At 37.4% G+C, this 20,678-nt stretch overlaps 1 protein-coding gene across 4 annotated transcripts in view; it reads left to right on the top strand.

Moving 5' to 3' along the window:
• LSM14A (LSM14A, SCD6 homolog A (S. cerevisiae)) overlaps window positions 1-19,286 on the top strand; it is a 19,890-nt gene extending 604 nt beyond the window's left edge. Inside the window, exons 2-10 of one of the 4 annotated variants that reach the window (XM_009320266.1) lie at window positions 7,681-7,844; window positions 9,256-9,388; window positions 10,485-10,604; window positions 12,448-12,624; window positions 12,941-13,003; window positions 13,683-13,862; window positions 15,387-15,558; window positions 16,463-16,691; window positions 18,621-19,286. In XM_009320266.1, coding sequence (XP_009318541.1) covers window positions 7,681-7,844; window positions 9,256-9,388; window positions 10,485-10,604; window positions 12,448-12,624; window positions 12,941-13,003; window positions 13,683-13,862; window positions 15,387-15,558; window positions 16,463-16,691; window positions 18,621-18,644 — 1,262 coding nt within the window. In that variant the 3' untranslated portion in view covers window positions 18,645-19,286. Of the gene's footprint in view, window positions 1-7,680; window positions 7,845-9,255; window positions 9,389-10,481; window positions 10,605-12,447; window positions 12,625-12,940; window positions 13,004-13,682; window positions 13,863-15,386; window positions 15,559-16,462; window positions 16,692-18,620 lie in introns of all 4 variants that reach the window. The other 3 variants (XM_009320265.1, XM_009320268.1, XM_009320267.1) reach the window with 3 other exon arrangements.
• Window positions 19,287-20,678: the final 1,392 nt, after the last annotated feature.

Genomic DNA, 20,678 nt, shown 5'->3' with positions numbered 1-20,678 from the left:
CGGGGCTGTGGTGACCCGCGACGCTTCACGGAGGAGGTGGCAGTGAGCAAGGGGTTGGGAGAGCGGCGGCGCGACAGCGCTGCGGAGGCCCCTGCTCCCGCCGCGCGGGCTGCTCTCCCGGCTTCGGGGTGGGGTATGGAAAGCTCAGCGGCGGCGGAGGGACCGTCGCGAAAAGGAGCTAGAAACCCTATCTAGTTAGGGGCTGCTCAAAGGAGTCCTGAGTAGAGTGAAAGTATGAAGCCCTTAGCGGTGGAAGTGGTCCAGAGTTAGTGTGTAAAAGGGAGTAGGAGGGGGAGTCTGGACAGAGGATTTCTTTGCCTCGTAAGAATTCCAGACTTACAGAGCACAGGGCCGCGTACGACTGAACTCTTAGGCATCCTGGGGTAGGAGACAACTCGGGTCTAAAGGGGATCATGTGAGTGCGAGATTATCGACAAAGAAGGCTGATCGTGAGGTCTTCGTTTCGGAGGTAAACTGTATGGCACTGTATAAATGGAAATTGGGTACGGACACTGGCATGAGAATGTATTGGCCAGAGAATATATGTGTGTTTATGTATAAGAAAGTTAGGAAGGGATGTTTACTGAGAAGAGAGTCAGAGACTGGGGAGTAAAAAAGAGGACCTTCGAAACAGGGCATCCAAAGGACTTCACTGTTTTTTGCGCGTGATAATGCACTCTCAACACAAGTATACTAGCCATGGCAGTGAATGTGTAATATTAAGGTAAAACATTAAGTCAGAATTTTTAATAACTTCTTTATAATAGATTCTGCAAAACTCAATGGTATTTTACTTCTTGACTCTACTGTAAAGTTTTTTTAAATAATCTAAATGCATCTATAAAAGCAGAGAGTTTATCCAGCCATTAGGAAGATTACTCCTTGTGTAAATTAAATATTTGGGACTGAGAGTATTCTGAACATCACTTCCTGTTTGATATGATAGGCTTAGCATTCTAGCATAATGACAATCTGTTACGTTTTACATAGTTGGTGTGTATAATAGTTGGCCTGTGGAGTTGATACCGTGTAGCAGTTTGTTTGCTTTCATGTCACATTGGCCTTCGTGGTAATTCTTGTTATCACAGTAAAGCTCCCCGGGGCCCTCTACGCACACGCACGCACACGCGCACACACACACACACACACGACGATTACTGGTTAAGAAATAGATTGCTTTGTTTTGTAAATTCTTATATGTATGCTTTCAGACACCTTACAGTAGGTTTGGTCCCAGGCTTGCATAGTTCATTTATGAGGCATTTAGCTTTCATGATGTGATTTTTACTTATTTCTAAAGTTGTCTTTAGGTTAAATTGCCATGCTGGAATTGCATTATCTGTTTAAAAAGGAAAGCTAGTATTTGTTTATATGAGAAAAAGATGAGCACTGTGATTTAAAAATAAATATTTAGAAATCACACGCACGCACACGCGCACACACACACACACACACGACGATTACTGGTTAAGAAATAGATTGCTTTGTTTTGTAAATTCTTATATGTATGCTTTCAGACACCTTACAGTAGGTTTGGTCCCAGGCTTGATTTAAAAATAAATGTTTAGAAATTCCAGTTGCATACTGTGATTGTTAAGGTGTGTACAAAAGCACTTAGAAGAATCCCATCCTTGAAGAGCTTGTGATAGTCTTGCCCTAAATTAGACAGATTTAGTGCTGACCAAGCCAATTTTGCATGACTTCTCAAGAGTGGTTAAGTCATGTTATGGCATATCTGCCAAAGTGTACATATTTAAGATAGATCAAACTACAGTTACAAATCTAATCTACTCTCTTACCCATAGCTCTCATCAGAAATGTAAATCTAAACCATTAAATTTGCTTTAATGGAACTTGGCTGAGTTAGCTGAAGAATGTGTGTTTTGTAATATAGTGTCATGATTCAGAAGAGAATAAACCAGTATTTCTAGGCCACCTGGAACCAAAAGTCTTGAGATTAATCTGGAAGCTGATAACAACCATATTAGACTGTAAAACAGTTCACTGTGCTCATGAACAAAATGCTCAACTCTAGAGTATTCAAGTTTCTGGGTAAATGAATGCTTAGGTCATGTGAATGTGGTATGATAGCATATATGTAAGGTGACAAGTGTGGTTAATTATGGCTGGGGATGTGTGTGAAACAAGCAGATCTTCCTTCTGAAGTGTCCGTAGCTGTAAATATGTTGATCAGGTAATAGTTATCTCTTCTTCCTGTGGTGAGTCCAGAAGTCAAACCAGAACTGTTTACCATGGATCTTTACCACAAATGTCAACTTTTCTGCCAGAAAGAGGGGAAAAAAAAAAAGCCCCAAAAGATGACTCCATGCTTTCAGTTGCTCTGCTCTGTAGCTGGCTTCGTGTGACTGTTACCTGGGTTGAGTGCAGGGTGGCTTATGATTATTCATTTCCTAACTGAAATCACTGAAATTGTTTGTGACATAAAGTGCAAAAGTATTCAAGAATCTGTTCCTGAATAACTACAGATTTGCCTAACAGTAGGACTTCTGTGGGCTAAACTGAAGCCTGAGATTAATCTCATGAAGTTGTACATGTGGAATGCCTTCATTTATCTTAAATCTTCTGGGGTTTTAGACAGAAACAAGGTTTTTGGGTTGCTAACAGGGAACTGATTGTAGTCTTCAGTTACTGGGGGGCAATCTCCTATAGTTCTCTAATCAGCACTTTATTTACAAAGCTGTGATCCTTTCACTAGCAAAAGTTGTGGCCTCTGTCTCATGAGTTAGAGGAAGATAGCAACTGTTTAAATATTGAGCATAACATTTTTATCCTAAGCTGGAGTCTGATAAGGGAAAGTGATGCATCCTTTCACAAAGTGTTAAAGGGTCTTGTTATTAAAATAACAGGGAAAACTCCCATCTATGTCAGAGTCCAAATATTAAGCAAGCTATACAAGTACTTGAGGTTTTTATGTATTATTGGTGCATATGTTTTCTTTGGATTGCCAGCTTTTCAGAGCTAGTATTTGGAACAAAAAAACACCCACTCTTATTCTCAAGTTAAATTAACTTGGAATGTCCTTCTAGTTCATACTTCTAATTCATACTTAATTTTTTAAACATCATTAAGTCCAACCAATTTAAGAATCGAGTATGTGCAAGCCACGGTTAGGAGTAAAATTTTCTTGCTCTGAAGTGATTGCTGCCCTACCTGGGGCAGTTATAGAATAATCATGACGGATTGTGCTTGATCTTACATGTTGTGGCATTAAAAACTAGATGTGATCTTTCATGCTAGTAATACATAATGTCTTTCTATTTCAAGGCACCGATTTAGAGAGAGATTTTTAATGTAGATAAGCTGTGCAAGAACAACCATATTGGGTCAGAAAAGGCTTTGTTCCCTACCAACAGTAGAGAATCCTTAGGCATGTGAGTATAAGAAACAGAAAATTACATACTGTCTCTCTGGTATAATGCATCAGTTTTCACTTATCAGCTGTTGGACCATTTAGAGTTGCATTTGGAACCATTAAAATTAATAGATAATAATGAAATAGCTTTCAGTAATTTAAGAAGTAGTTAAACTTCTGGCATTTTCAACCATCTGTGATAGTGTTTTCCGTAGTCTAATGACACATGAAAGAGAAAACTTCCCTTTCTTTTAGACTTTTACATAGTATTAATTGGGTGAAAGACTTAGAAACGTGGACAGAAGAAAGCTAAATTGTTGTGAAGACTTGAGCATTTCTTATAGGTCAGAGGTAGGAGCAGGAAAGGGAAAGGTTAATTTTTTATCAAGTTTTTATGAAGTTATTTTTTTAGTCAGTTAAGTGACATGTTCTCTCCGTGTCTTGAGGTTTAGGGCATGTGTGCCAAACTAACCCTGTGCATAGTGTGTCACAGCAGAAAAATTCCTCTTGTCAAAGCCCACTCCTGGCTACTTCCCTCGTATCTATCTCCCTGTTAACTCACCACCCCTACGAGTAAGGGAATGCAGGCCTGAATTATTGTTCTGAAGGTATGAGCCCACCACAAGCTGGCTCCTTCATATTAATAGTTTTCCTGTAACAGGGCGTGCAGGCATCTAAGCATGTTTACAGGGAAAGGGTTGGGATGTTTTGAAGAGAGATGGCAATTGAAATGACTTGTTCTGGTAGTGGTGGTCTTATTTTAGTTGTTGTCCTTCTCATGGGTGCCTTAAGAGTGGGGAAAGACTGGTTTTTGTGTATGTATGCTACATGTGAAGTAAGGCTGATAAGATTGTGTCAGTGCTGTGTACAGAGACTGAATTACATGTTTCCAATAATTCACATTATATGGGAACTGAGTCCTCTTTTGCTAGTAGAATATATAGCTTGGCTTCTGATTAACACAGTATTTTTCTGTGTTAATCCACAGGTGATCATTTCTGTTAACTGATAGGGAAAGTTGCAATGTTTTCCTTGGATGCTATAGTAGTATAATATAGTAATATACATTAAAATACAGTATAGTAGTAACACTGAAGTCAATCAAAATCTGTACAAAAATTTGCTCACAGCACTTTAATATGAAATTAGCGGAACTACTCGGGCATAAAGTCACATACATGAATCCTGTAAGGCTCAACAGCGTTAGTTTCTTTCTAGCTAGCTACTTAATTGTGTGTGTTTACACTGACCAAAAAAAAGTTTGCTTTTAACATGTGATGGTTGCCTTTTTGTTTGCAAGTCCCTAAGCCAGTTTAGCTCCTCTAAAAAAAAAAATCAAACAAACAAACAACCCCCCAAAAACCAACTTAAATTGACAAGGTAAGATTAAATGGATTTACCATAGTCCTGGTAAGTGTTGTAAGATTACATTATCTTTCACGTGCTTATTTTCATTTCCTCTCACTCTTCAGTATTTTCCTATGTATGAACCACTGCACCTTGTTCTGGAGGAAGGATGTAGTCTGAGGAAATACCCCAAGAGGCAGAGCTGGATAGAGCTCTAAGACTGCTGCCACTCCAATACCTTGTGTTTTTGACACTCTGGCAACTTAGTATTTCTGGTTATGCAAAACTATGGTAAAAGCTATTTCTTTCAAAAATCCTATTGTACTGGCCACCTTTAATATTAGACTTTTTACTTTAATGAGCTCAGATTATGTTAAATCCTAATCCAAGCTAGGGAAGAAGAAACTGTAAAGATAGCGATCCCTTTGCAAAATATTAACAGTAGCATTCAACTCTTTATGTTATACTACTATCTGAAGGACCTAGTTGGGATAGACACTGCAAAATGTTGAGTAGCCCTTATCCTAAACTGCTTTCTTAGATCGCCGCACATGCAGTTCTGGTTCCTTGCTTTAGAAGGAAATCAGACTTGGGGATGGTTATTTTTGTTACTTTGGGATGAGAGGGGAAGGTTGAACCCCAAATCAGAGGAGTTTGCTTACCCCCCTCCAGCAGAGCTAGTCTTCATTGGATGTTGCACTAAAACCAGTTTGGTTTGGAGCAGGGGAGAGGTAGAGAAAAAAAACCCAAACTCTTAGTAGCAACTCTTGATGTGTTTTATTGCAAAACCATTGACGACCTTATCAATGTCTTGATCTAGCTGCATAGACAGCTGAATCTCTTGAAGATGAATTCTAATATTTGGTATTGAAAATACTTCCTTTTTCATGTTTTTGTAATTTTATGATAGTTCCTTCACTTTAGCTAGAAAGTAAAATACTTCAGTAACTTATCACACTCTGGCCATTTTTGTGCACCTCTGTGGACAAAATGGCTACTAGAGCAACCATTTCAGTGTGGGATAGAGAGAACCAATACAAAATCAACTTTGGTTTTACTTACCAAGACAACAGGTCAAATGATGGAACGAAGAGCGAAGTTAATTTGTTAGTTATCTAATAAATAGAGTATAGGATGGCCAGAAAGTGAAGGTGGATCCTCGGTCAAGACAGTGAAATAGAAAAGCCTGATGAATAAAAAGCAACAGAATGAACTACAGTAATGCACGTGACCAGTTGATAATGTTGTTAAGCTATTGTGTATTACTTTGAGTTAATTTCTGCAAATTCTTCAACTTCAGCTATCTTTTTCTGTAGAGGAAGAAGAGAAGACAGATTTATCTTATAACAAAGATTGTAATTCACTTAACAGTATATGCTTTTTTACAGCGCTTACATTTTATAGTACCATTCAGAGCAGACTTTCAGATGCACAGAAATAGAAAAGTTGATTAAATTCAGCTTGGTAGATGATACAAGTATGAACAAAATAATCATAACCACTTAATGTTATTTTTCATTGTAGTGTGGAGCTGATCTCTTTACCCCTGCATTATGCTTCTCAAAAAGATTTGTAATACTTGACTGATAAGCTCTGTTTATGCAGTACTAGAAGAAGCAACAGTGATGGAAGATGGTTGGTGCAGCCTGAGAAATGACTCAGTATCATTTTATACAGCTCTACAGGAAACTCTGCTTTTCTTGACTAATGGTTTTGTGGCTGCAAATAAGTGCCTAATGATGTCTCCAAATTGTTGATGCATCTGGAAATGGAGGGAAAACTAATTCTGGTAAATTAAAGCAAAATATGGATGTTTTCTCAGCATAACCTGTAGTACTTTACAAAGCAAACAAAAACTTCTTAAAAGGCTAGAGCAAAGACGGTCATGAGGGATTGTTAAAGCTGCTGCAAGTTGATGTTCAGTAGAACGCGATTGTCGTGATTTTTATTTTTCCTCCTCTGGTTTCAATTCATTGTTTAGTTTTTGCTTACAAAACTAGCTGTTGGAGACATATCTCTTCTTCAGATTTTTTTTTTTTTTTTTTTTTTTTTTTTTCACTATATTCACCTAGGGTTGGCAGTCTTAAGGTGAGGAAAAGTCTTTGAGAGAGTAGTGAAAGTAAAGTGATGCTATCCACATACCATGGTAGTGATTATATGTAGTGCAAAGGGAAAAGCATGATAAGCTTCATCACTATGCAATCTGAAAACTGTTCTAATTCAGCTAAGTACATACAAATAAATTTAATGTCTTGGTATGTTGCACACTGTGCAGGCCTACTTAGTAAGATAGTTATGCCCAGTGAGTTTACGTAATTTGACAGAGATCATATGAACCTTACACCAGCAAGAAGAAAATTGCTTAGTGAAAATTGTATATATATACCACAGAATTCCTAATTTTTATTTAAATCTTGATTCAGACCTTGAATGTATTGAGAAATACTTTGCTTTCAGTAATTTGTAATATTCTAGTTTCTAGTACTATTAGCATATTTTTTTCCTGATTTGCAAGTGCAGAATATGAAGTATGTAAACTCATGTACTCCTTGATTCACAGGACTGACTGACCAGCCTTTGTTGGTGTTCCTGTTGCTATAATGTCCAGAAAGTGTTAACTTAGCAAAAAAACTGCTTTGCTGCTTCCCCTTATCCTCACAAAACAGTTGAAATACTCAACATGTGAGTGATAGCATAAGTGATAGTAATTCCTATGTAATTCATTCTCAGTAAGGAATAGTTGTCTTTCTGCTTGATTTTTAACTGAAGCTTGTAAGATCAACTTACTTGTTTATGTCTGACCAGTTGATAATGGCAAAGAATATGCTGCCTATTTAATAAGGTTTTTTGCTCAACGAAATTTTACTCTTTTTATGTAAAGCTGTTGGTCTCTGCAGTATATTTGAAACCTTTTTGTTGACTGTGGGATGTTTTTATTTTTTTTCTCCTCAATTTTGCAGTTCGCTCCTTTGGTACAGAGGATAGACCAACTGATAGACCTATACCACCTCGTGATGAAGTTTTTGAGTATATTATATTCCGTGGCAGTGACATTAAAGACCTAACTGTCTGTGAGCCACCAAAACCTCAGTGTTCTTTGCCACAGGACCCTGCTATTGTTCAGGTAAGTCAAAACGTATTTTTAGATGTTTGTTGCTGAACATATAACCTGGTAGCTTTAAGTGCTCTCTAGCTGAGTGTTTAAAAATTAAAATGTTGTTTGCTGTAAAGTTCACAACCCAATGTAAAGAACTCTGGAAAGGTTTTCCTCTTTTGAATCATGTCTTTACTGTGAAAATCAAGGTTGAAATCTAACTCTAGCACAATGCACTGGATACTAAAGCTGCCAGTTTTTCAAAAACAACTAACAACTTTTGGTAAACCTTGATGCCTTTTTTTGAAAGTACTTGGCTTAGAAGGACATGTATGCAAGACTTCTTGGAAAGATCAGGCTTGGTATAAGTCAAATAGAGTAGATGCTGAAACCCCTCTAAATCATTAGTGATTTTTTTGTTTGTTTTGTTTTCTTTGGATTTTAATGTTCAGCTTTTTTTGCTGACTGTGACTTTTAAAGTGTTTCATCTAGCTATGCTTTTTTTTTTTTTTAAAAGGCTTCCTAGTAAAGGGCAGTTATTTGAAAAAGGAATACTTGGTTGCTGAAGGGAAAGCAACTTACAACTTGAAGCTTTCAGGGTTAATTAATCTGTTATTTCGTAGTAAATGGATTGACAGAGATAGTTATTTTTAATGTCTGAAATTTGTTGTCTTGTTGATTGTGCTTGTGGGGTGTCTTAAAATCATCCCTGAGAGCAAGATGGAAGTTCTTGGTTCAAATGGAACTTGATAATTCCATGTGAGTGTTTGTTTCTAATGTTTAACTATTCCGTAAGATAAAATTCTTGATGCTTCCTTACAAAGTACCCTTGCAATTCTCTAACGTCTTTTGCTAAATTTGGTGCAACTCCTTCTGTCAGTGGTAGTTGAGAGCTGTGAAATTGCATTACTGCTAACCCCAATAATAGTAATAACCCCACTCTCTTCTAGTGTGTTTGGGTCTTTCATTGTTCATTTGGTTTTTTTGAAACTTCAGAGGAAAAGGTAATGACTTCTTCCAACAAAGCCAACAAAAGCTTATACACGTGTTTGACAAGAGTCCAGTATCTGAGGTTCTAGGGAAAAGATTGCAAAATTCTATGGTACTGTTTTCGCAAGTTTGTGATATTGGAAGGGTAAAAGTGCTTTCTAAACTGTATACGTACTTGTGAAAATGTTTTCTGCTAACTGTTGCCTCTTTTGAGTTTTCATGCAGAGTAATGTGTGTAATTCATTATTTTTGTGCGGTCTTCGCTTCTGTGTTAAAGCGGTTAAATTCTTGATATTAAAAGCAGCAACTTTATGAATGTTAAGGTCTTGTATACGTGTTAGCCACAGTGGTGGTGCTTGGGTAAATTTAAGTTTCTGCATTTCTTGCCTTGCAGAACTATTTCCTACTTTTTGTGTAAACATGAATTTCTGCAAGTGTGTTTTGTCTTTAGTCTTCACTAGGATCTTCAACTACATCTTCATTCCAGTCTGTGGGGTCTTATGGTCCTTTTGGCAGAATGCCTGCATACAGTCAGTTTAGTCCAAGCCCGCTGGTGGGGCAGCAGTTTGGCGCTGTTGGAGTTGGTATGTTCATTTTTATTATTTGGTGTTTTCCTATAAGTGAAGTTGCACGTGTGTGCATAGACAGTAGTCAGTGCTTATAATTCCATCAACGTCTTATCCTAAGGGCAGATCCAAAGTCTTCAATCTGTATCAGTCCCACAGTTTAGCTCAAAAGTAGGCAGTTTTTCATAGCCTTTGCAGCTCAAAGCAAAGCAATTATGACTGAGAACTAAACAACCTATCTCAGAGGGACAAGTGGGGAAAGGTTCCTGTATTCATGAATTCATTCTTTTTCATATATATTCATTACATTAATCATGTATTCGTTATATTTCATAAGTGGTAGAGGCTGCTCCTCCACAAAAGCCCCTTAGTTGTGCTGTGGACATCTGGTATCCCAAGTTGACCAGGTGGTGTGTGCCTTAACCAAGGGTTTGGATTATTCAGCAATCCATGTGCCAGCACAGTCCTCCAGCTATTCATGAGATGTTAGCTTGGAATGAAGTACATGCTTGAAGTATTTGAGCTGCATGGATTAGTTGCTCCTTTATACTGCAGATGCTCTCTGAGACTCACCAACCAACTTTTCGTTCCTCAAAGTTTTTTATTTCACCTTTTAGTTTTTCACATAGGAACTTTAATTCTTGTAACTGTTACGGTGACCATGTTACTCCTGGTACTGAAAACGTTAGCCATGTGAAAGGGAGGCTGTAGAATTGGTCATAATTTGATATCAATTAGTAAGATGTGACAGTCATATTTTTGTTTAAAAGATGTTAAGTGGAAATATATACCAATAACATTTGCTTGTTACTCTGCAAGATGCTGTCATGACTATGTTATGTTAATACTTGTGATACTAAAGTTAGCAGTGCTCTTTTATTTATTTTTTTATTAGAGAAAAAGCATCAAGATATTATAGTCTTACCAACTTACTACAAATACATACATTACATTAAACTTAAAGTGTATGGGAAGGGCAGACTTATGTGTATTCTATAATAACTGCCTAATATGGCTTCACTAATCATTTAGTGCTAATTTAAAAAACAAAAAGAAAACACACAGAAAGAAGTCTAAACCAGGCTTTACAACTGTACTATTTCTTTCAAAGCAGGAGGTTCTTTAACATCTTTTGGAACAGACTCTTCAGCCAGTGCTAGCATGTCCCAAAGCACTGCAGTTGGTTCTGCATTTACAACAGACGCAAGATCACTAAAAACACAGATGTCTCAAGGTAAATCTTTTTGAATAACTCTTTCATCTTTTTTGACCAATCGTGCCCCCGTGATTTAGGTGGTTGCCAGAAATGCTAACTAGACAGCTGAATTCTGTCATGAAAACACTTGGTATTAAAATCAGAAAGCACTGAGAGGCTTTGTACTTGCTCTTTAAATGTATTTTCCTACATCTTGGCGTGCTGCATAGGTAACTGTTAGCAACACATTTGTTGTTATCCTTAAAACATCTTTATTGAGGAGTAGGACTTATTTCAGTTGATTAATGTTAGTAAATAGCATATGGAAATGCAATATTTGGTTTTATTGGTACCATGACAAAACTCAAGATAGTTCATGCTGATTGAATTGTGAAGTCATTCAGCCTACGATTTTTAAATCTTCACTCCTAACGCTATTTATTTGTTAATGTATATTTACATAAGTAATATTAACAGCAGACCTGATTGCCTGTAAAGATAGTGACATGACAGTTAAGTCAGCTTAATAGTAATAGAAACTGTATGGGCAGTTTGTGTAATACTGGAAAAAGAAAGTAGAAGCAAAAAGGAAATTCTTGATGCTTTTTGAGTGGCAAGGAAAAAAGAAACTAAATGTTGAGCACTTTCACCCCCACTTTTCATGCAAATGTGTTAAGATTGCTCCTCAAAATCCAAAAGACGTTATTTCCTGCTCTTCCACTCTTCATTGCTGCAAGTAAAAGTGTGTGCCAAGATACATTGCTAATGCTATTTTTAAGTTTATGCAGTTGTGTTAAAAGACAAAACGCTTTACTTACAGCAAACAGGTTTTTTCCTAAATTGTAGTTGAGATTTGTATACCAGTTGGGACTGCTTTCTAGATTAGTTGAGTGGATTACCAAAAATAGGTTCTACTTTGTTGCATTAATTGAAAGGGGAAAAAAAATATGCTGGGCATTTACTGTTTCTCTGTTGAAAGAGTAGCTTGGTTTTCTGTAGGTGAAATTAAAACCTGTATGATTCTTGGACTTAATGTATGACACATGCTCCAGATGAACATACGTTCTGTCACAAAATTTCCTGTGGGGCACCAACAAGATTTTTCTGGTGTGTTTGCTTTTAAAAATATTTGTCACCTTTGTAGATTGTAAGTGTGATGTGGTTGGTTTGGGGTTTTTTTTGTGGGTTGTGGGGGTTTTTTTTCTTCTTTAGTTTAGCTTTTTTTATGGGATACAACGTTATTCTTTTCTTTTACTTACTGGGACTTGACTCTTATTCTAATTTCTTAGTAGATTTACCTATATGGTATCATAAACCTGTCTGGCCAGAACAAATGTCTCCATTCTAAACAGTCGCTCATGCTGCAAATTGAAATGTATGAACAGTACTTTGTGGAGAAGCTGTCATAGCTCCTTCATCTGCATTATGCCTGCCACTAGCCATCACTGTTCATTTATTTTGTGGTGATCGTACAACAGAATGCGCTAGATGAAATGAAATTTCAGTTTCATAACTGTATCTCTGCCTTTGGGAGCAGTCACTTTCCACTTGGCTTTCCAGGGAGGCAGAAAGAGTATTTTTACCTCCAATCAATAAAAAAACTTCATTCCACAGCTAAATGCACATCATAGATGGGTTGGTAGGGATTAATTGTCCTACCCATTTTTTTCTTTTAGACTGGGGGAAGGGGAATTGCTAAATATCCTTCATTCTGGATTAGTGGATCTGAGGGTGCAGAAATATTTATTTCTTCTTTGGACACAGCTGTCTTGACTGGTAAGGCAGATAAACCTGTCAGTCTAGATTGGTTGAGACCAGTAACTCAGATTTGTAGATGAGAAATAACTCCTTGGGTTTTGGTTTTGTTTTGTCTTTTTCCCAGGTCGTTCAAGCCCTCAGATAGATCATTTGAGAAGGAGCCCCACCATGGAACAAGCAGTGCAAACAGCTTCAGCCCACTTGCCTACTCCAGCACCAGTTGGGAGGAGGAGTCCTGTACCAGCCAGACCTTTGGTGTCTGCTAGCCAAAAATCGTTAGAGAATCAAGAGCACAGACGAGGTAGCTTTGGATAATTTTCATATGGTTTGTTTTCTTCCGTACACATATGAAGTGTTCTTTTTAAGGGTAATGTGTAGGAATCTTCCTGCTGTCTAGTACTGGTAGATGGCTGGCCAGCAGAGACCTGGATTATCTGTATTTCTTTTTAAAGTCAAGCATATATTCTACATTTTTTTTTTCCTTTTATGAGTTAAACTTGTGGTTTACTTTTATAGGTTTGGATTTTTTTGAAATCTGAACTATATAACTATATACAAAAGTATGATCAAAAATACCTAATTGGATAAACAAATCATTTTTTTATTTCCAACTTTAGCTGAAGCACACAAGGTTTCAAGATCAGAAAATGAACTCAGAAATGAAAACAAACGACAAATTGGTAAATCTTGTTTTGAGAAATAGCTATCGATGTTTTCAGACTTCATTAAGTTTTTTAAGTCTGCTAAAATACAGCATTGTCTATAGTTTGCAAAGTGCTAGGACTTTGTTTCTAGCATCCAGAAATCTTGCAGTTCAGATTACGGTAATAAAGAATTTACTTTCACGTAACTGTTTCTAGTGGGTAACAATAACTTTGCATTGGGTCAGAATAATACAAGCACAAAAAGTCAACAATGAAGAGAAAAATCTCTTCTGGTTGCTCTATATTAAGCAATTTGAATAAAAATGTAAAACCAAGCAGTATTCATGGATTTATAAACACAATAGTGTGAAATAAAACCTGTTACCTTTCTACAAAAATACTTGGCTGAAAAGCCACTAACATTTTAACTCTTCTTCTGAAAGCTTTTAATGACTTCTAGAAAGTCATTTAGTAGTATTATGCTTTCTGTGTCACTGCCATAATTATTGTAAGTGAATTTACAGATTACAAGCTGCTCCAACAGGACTTTTAACAACAGAAGTGCAGGAAGAGGATGCATGAAGTCCCAATCTGTTACCCCAGGAATTAAAAAAACAAAACAAAAAAACCCCGCCCAAAAAACCAACCACCCCCACCACCCTCAAAGAAAAATCAATCCACAAAACAAAACCGAACAGAATTTCCCTCTTTTCAGTTCCAGGTGGACCTTCAGCACGAAGAGGCCGTGGAGGTCACAGAGGGGGCCGAGGAAGATTTGGTATTAGGAGGGATGGTCCAATGAAGTTTGAGAAGGACTTTGACTTTGAAAGTGCAAATGCACAATTCAACAAGGAGGAAATTGATAGAGAATTTCATAATAAACTTAAACTAAAAGGTAAACCAGTTTTTGCTTTAGATTTGAGCATGGAAATACTGTGTCTTGCTATTTTAATCCCACCTTGGAGAACAACTTCTAAAAGGCATATCCTACTAAGTCTTGTTTGTAGTCGTTAAAAAAAAAAAAAAATCAATGAACAAGTAAACTGGGATCATCTATTTAATTATATACTTAGGTCAATGTTTGAGTTTTGAAGGAATTTTAACTAGCAAATATCATACATGACGTTCTAACAAGTCTGTTGGCTAAAAATGCGGATTACTTGAGCGGAAGTCCCAATAGTGTGAGTTTACTTCTGAGTTCTGGAAAAGATGCAATAAAAGAAAACCTGTATTTTATGTTTTCAATTATTAATAGACCAAAAGCAATCACAAAAACATGAGTTTGGGATCAGAACTTTGCTGGAGGATGCGCGAGTGTTGCAGTTTAAGAAAGTTTCTAGCAATTCTTTGCTTTTACCCTTTTCCAAAGAAAGACAGGAGTCCATACTGCCAGCACTTTCGTTTTGTTTTCTACCAGGCTTCTGTTTTAATTACCTCATTCTCTTGTGACCAGCCACCTGTTCATTACACTGCTGCTACTATTTTTGGACAAAATTGTTACAGGTTAAAATAGGGAGTTCCCTATTTCAGTAAATGATTGGCTAAAAGCTGGGAAACAAAAGGTAGGAATAAATGGTCAGATTTCAGTGTAGAGAAAAACCACCAGTTGAGTCCCATAGGATTTGTTCTCTGGTGCTTGCCTCTTTTTCTGGATCATTTTTAAATGAGTTGAGTTTGCTGTTGATACTAATTTTTTCAGAATAATAATGAGGAAAGGGAAAGCTAACCATAAAGAGCTATAGAAATATTTTATGAGACAAAGTGGTAATTTTTGTGTGTGCATTGTGGAAAGGTTGAGCTGGTTATCTGAATTTTATGCATAGCATCATGAGATTCAAGCTGTAAGCATTTAGGAATGAGACTTTAAGATCATAATAGCTAGTTCTGTTGAACCATTAGGTTCTTTTTCAGCACCAGTCAAAACAGTAAGTTGAACTTCAGGCATCATTAGGAAAGAAATACATCATAAAGTCAGTCCATGGCATAATATCTTGAATGCTGGCCCTGTGTCTCAAAGGAGATAACAGCAAAGCCAGAAGACAAAGGAGAAGGGCAACAGGGATGAGCAAAAACATCAAATGGCTTTTATGAGGAATGACTGAGTGAGGCTTTTAAGTCTGGAAAGGAGGTAGCTGGGAGGTTAGAAAGTAGATGGCTATCGAATCCATTCTACCACAGTTTTGTTTTTTTTTTTATTAAACCCACAGAGAATATAGAGGATATCAAACCTCTAGACAGCAGCAGCAAAACATCCTAACTGATGTGTCAAATTATTTGACTTCCACATCAAATTTTGGAGGGGGTTTTGTATTTTTGAGCATTCAGTATAGTTTGTGTTTGTCTGTCTGGGAATAAGTTCACAGTGCTGTTTTGTTTAGTATGATGGTCTGGAAGGCTTCTGTTTACTTTTATTTTCCAGAAGATAAACTTGAGAAACCAGAGAAGCCTGTAAATGGAGAAGACAAAGGTGACTCAGGTGTTGATACCCAAAATAGCGAAGGGAATGCGGATGAGGAAGATCCACTTGGACCCAACTGCTACTATGACAAAACCAAATCCTTCTTTGATAACATCTCCTGTGATGACAATAGGTATGGCCTGCAAGGGGAAGCTTGTTAGTCTACTTAATCTATGTTTATGTCATAAGGTAGTGTCAGCACTACTTATTACAATCAACTCTGAATTGAAAGTGAGAAAAGCTTATTCCCACATGTAGTGGGCAAAAATAAAACAGGAATATGAAGCACAAAATTTCTTTGTGGGCAAGTGCAATACATTAATAGGAGGACATTTTTAAATGTTGTTTCAGAACCGTGCTTCTAGAACTTAGTGTACATATTCTAGAATCTCCTTTCCAGATTTACTAAAGTGGTTTTTTTAATTTGTTTTGCTACTAAATTACCACTTTAGTTAAATCAATTATGACTGTGCTTTGGTAATGGTTTCTAAGTAGATTACATAACCGTCTTGGCCAGTAGTGTTGTTTGAATGGGAAGATAGCATTTCTGGAAAATTAAAGCTTATCTTTTGCTGATGCCTTTTTATTAGACAAGACGATGTGGATTGCTGACCTATTTCGAATTACCGGGTGGGGGCGGGTGGCGATTGTTCTGTTGTACTGACAGCTAGATAAAATAACATCTGTAACTGCAAACTCTTACTTTCTATCTCTTGTTTTAAATTGCGGACAGCTTTTATTTACCTATTTTATTATATGAAGCTGTGTGCAGAGGATGCAGACTGTGTCCTTCTATATGGGAAACTCTTACAGCATTATTAATATGTAATTAGTGATACTGTAACATAACCCTTTTCGTTGAGTTAAATGAATTGTGGCAGACACCTAGATTCTTGCAGAAGGGGTAATGTGGCAATTTACAGTGTGATTAATATATCATTTTTCATTTCATGGGCTTTCTGGCAATTCTGACTAAGCCAGGCAATCTTCCTTCTGAAGTGTGTTTTAGAACAATCCTTGTTCCTTTTGTGTGCCAGAGAACGGCGACCCACCTGGGCTGAGGAAAGAAGATTAAATGCTGAGACTTTTGGAATACCACTGCGTCCCAATCGCGGCCGTGGAGGGTACAGAGGCAGAGGGGCGATTGGCTTCCGAGGTGGAAGAGGACGAGGAGGTGGAAGAGGTGGCTTCCCTGCCCCTCGAGGATTTCGTGGTGGATTCAGAGGAGGTCGTGGAGGCAGGGAGTTTGCTGACTTTGAATATAGGGTAAAATATATTTAATCTTACTATGACCTGATCCACTGTTCTTGGAAACTAGTGGTAAAACAACTCCTGCTTTTAGGTTTGATTTTGAACTAGAATTTCTTGAATAGTATTTGGGGGGTACTCTGAGCTACTCTCAATTGAAAGTCCATTAATGCTGAAATTTTAGTTACATAGCATCATTTTACTATCAACAGCAACCAAAACTAAAAGCTGCCTTTCTTCACATGCCCTAAATATTTGTTCTGTTGCTGGACTTGGGGGGGAGTAAAAGTTTGGCAGATTTAATACAAGTGTTAGAAATATGAAATGCAAGCATTTTTCTAAGCAATATTGTAAAATGTAAAGATTGAGAGGGTGTAATTTAACTTGCTTCTAGTGTGCAACAAACCTTTTTGAATTCTTTGTGAATCAGTTGGTGGAAAGCCTATAGACTTCTAAGATCCTATAGAACCCCTAAAGTAGAGTAATTGAAGTTACAGAAGCATAGCGATGAGCCTTTGCAAAAAGGAAGATAATAAAATATTTGAGTTCTGTAAGGTCCTGTTATACACTTCTTTTTTTTAACTATAACTTTTTTTTTTTTAGCTATAATTTTACATCCAGTAGCTGTTGGGAAATCTAAGGCAGGATTGACTTTTTTCAGCCAGTCATTCAGTAAAAAGGAACTGTGGGAGATAGGGCATAAAAGCTTCAAAAGAGATGATCTCTGTCCATCCCGTAGAGAAAGTGTTTTTAAAAAGATTAAAATAAGTACTATTACTTTAGTTAAATACGAATGAAGCTTAAAGTTCCTTTAAGTGTTACGTGCAAGGCACCGTGTAAGTCTGCTGACTGAAGTACCCTGATGTACAAACATGCTTTCATAATTATGTAAGCATAGAAATATAGTAATCTGTTCTGCAGAGCTATGATGGCTAAAAAGCAGACTCTTCCTTTACAGCGTAGTTACGCAATTTGTTGCTTTTGCAACGCTATTAAGACATCCATTTCTCTGTTTCCTGTTGAAGATCGTAACTCTCCTTCCTACCAGCTGTTCAGAGGAAGGACAAAGTTAGTTGTCAGCCCCAGCTAGTAAAGTGATGTATTCTGTTCTAGTGGTATCTTAGATGCACTTCCTTTTTCTGGGAAACAGTGTAAATTCTCCTCTTTATGAAAGCTCATTGATCATACAGATTATGTAAATCAGCAGAGCTCAGTTGCTTGCAAAACCAAAATCTTTTCATAATTTCAGCGCAAGCCATTTTTCTTGGCATTAAGGGTGCATATTCAGTTCGAACGGTAGCTTGTTAAGGAACAGAAATAATACTGGCATACTGTTCAGAATCAGTAACACCTATAATGAACCAGATTGGTGCAATTAAATGTAGGCTTTTACAGTTTTGAGCAGGACAGAACTTCTGGTAGTTTACTGCATGAGCAGTTAAGAGTTTTGCAACACAGAGTCTTTGTTTTCTGTTTGAAGATTTAAATATTTTTAATTTAAAAAAAAGGCGGGGGGGGGAGAGCCTTTTTTCATCACAGAAGATTTGACTGTCCCTCAGTTATTCCTTCATCAGTTTGCAACGATTAGTCCTGCGATTTAAAGACATTTTTGGTAGCTGAGCAGGAATTGAAATGAGGGGTTGAAGAGCAAAGATGGGAATTTCTGAATGAAAGAATTTCACAGCCTTCCAGATAAGTGGGAGGTGGTGTAAAGACCAAGGATTTGTGCCAGACGTCTAGTCAACGTGACGAGCTGCTTCAGCGGGTGCCAGACTGAGGGTGCTTTGACCAGATGCTAACGTGATCACAGAGAGGGGTCTCCTTTCCGATTGCAGAAGATGGGAGGTAGCCGTGACAGTGCATCTTCTCCCAGTGCTGTTGCCCAGATTAATTTGTGATTTTTGTTTTGCAAAATGAATTTTAACATTCTACTGTTGTTCCCTCTAGAAAGACAACAAAGTTGCTGCATAGTCTACAGGAAAGCTGAAACCGGGTGAACGTCTCGATCTTCTCGATCCAGAGAATTAGTTTCAGTCTCTGCAAAGAATGAAGTTAGTTTGCTGTATACTTGTCACCAGCACTGGGATTTTACTATTTAATTTCAAAGGGGTGTAATGCAGTTACTTTTGAAAAATGGCCATCTTTGAAAACAGTGAGCATTAAATATATTTGAGACAGAAGGATAAGTAATTTCTTATGTATAGTTAATTATAAAGCAGTACGTCGATGGAGTTTAAGTATTTTTTCATCACTGAAAGGATTTTTCTTATTACTAAACTGTATTTGATAATTGCTTCAAGTTGTAAGGACAACTGTATGCAGAAGGCCGTCGATACTGTGAGTGTTTTGATCCACTGAAGGTTGTTTTTTGGAAATCCTGTAATATCCCTTTTGAGATAGTTGTACTTTTATCAACTAGGGTGCTGGACAGTAGAAAACTCGCTTTGTCAGTCAAATATGTACACACAGTAAATACTGTTTCTTAGGCAAAGGAAACTTTTTATATAGTTGTAAAATTCCATTATATCCCATTGCCAAAGAAACATTGCAAACTTTGTATAGCTGTATAAAAAGCGACTAATTTTTTAACGAATAAACATTTTTAAGTCGGCACACATACTGTGTTACTGCAAAAGTTGATATGCTGAAGAACACTGAATTAGTTGGGTTTTTTCTTTAGCAGCTTTTCAGGCTTAAATGTTTGATTTTTGTATTTGGACTATAATGAAGATTTGAAAATGTTCTTCCATGACACGAAACTGGATACACTCTTCACTTCACTTCTCTTGCAAGAATTTGATTTTGTAGTTTCTGGCATATCACAGGATTTGACCAAATTAAGGAGATATTTTCAAATAAGGAGAAAAGAAATTTTCGTATGTCAAAATCTGCAATTAATTTTACTTAGTGATAAATACTAACTTTTTTTTAATAATGACCAGGCACAGGAGTTAGTGATTCTCCTGGAATGCCTGGGGCAAAAGTATGTCTCCATTTGTCAATCCTTGAAATGTTAACTTTGTTGTAATACCTGTAGGCATAAGCAATTTAAAGAATTCTTAGTGTTTGAAGTTGTTTGCGTTTTGATAGACCGTAGCTTGGAGGCGGTGAGGCTCTGGTTCCAAGACCGTGAATTCACAAATGACATAGTATGGACTTTTTGCCAATTCTGAATGACTAGTTACAACTTTTTGATATGCTGAAATAGAAAACTGGTCATTTGTGTCTGTATATGTATATGAAGGCCGCAGGAATAAAGGGATCCAAAGATTAAAACATTTTGATCTAATTTGCTGATTTTTTTTTTTTTTTTACTTCAGCTTCAAAATGCTCAGTGGTGATAAAGATGTGGAAAACTGCACTGTTGGAAAATTGGAGTATTTAAAAGTGGTTGATAGAATCTTAATTTTATAACTTTTGTATAGCACTACAAGGAATTATTTTGTAATTGGTTTCCTTATTAAGGTCAAGTATTTGGCAACCGTAGAAGTTAGATAATATTGTTTAGTAATGTTTTTTGCATGTTAACAACAATGCCTTTTGGGATCCACGAATCATGATTCTGAGCAACCGTTGAGGTCTTTGACCACAGAGGCAAGTGCTGTACTGTTGCAATAACCATGTATACTGTATGAGGTGTCCCAGGCTTATTTAAACACGATGAGTTGTAAATACCGATGATCCGTGCTGCGAGGGTATGAATTCCGGTCTCTCCCCGGGCCGGTGGGTGATGAGGTGGGGTGCTCAGTGCCCAGGAAGCAGCGGCGTGGCGTACCTTCCGTGTACCTTGCTCCACGAGAGTGAGCGTTTCTCTTTTTTTTTATTTTAAACCAGAATAATAAACCGTTCAATAAAAACCAGCCGCCTGGAGCTCGTTTCTCTGCCGGAAGGAGGGTGAGTGGTCTCTCTCAGCTGGGACCCGCCCGAAGAAGAGGCCGGCTGGGCCGAGCGCGGCGTCCGCCGCGTTCCCCGGGTGCCCGTGGGCTGGGGCGGGGAGGGGGCGGT

This window comes from Pygoscelis adeliae, unplaced genomic scaffold (assembly GCF_000699105.1).
Source record: "Pygoscelis adeliae isolate BGI_AS28 unplaced genomic scaffold, ASM69910v1 Scaffold62, whole genome shotgun sequence".
Classification (NCBI taxonomy): Eukaryota; Metazoa; Chordata; class Aves; order Sphenisciformes; family Spheniscidae; genus Pygoscelis; species Pygoscelis adeliae.
Note: the sequence above shows the minus strand (reverse complement) of the source record. Positions and strands in the feature narration are given on the sequence as shown.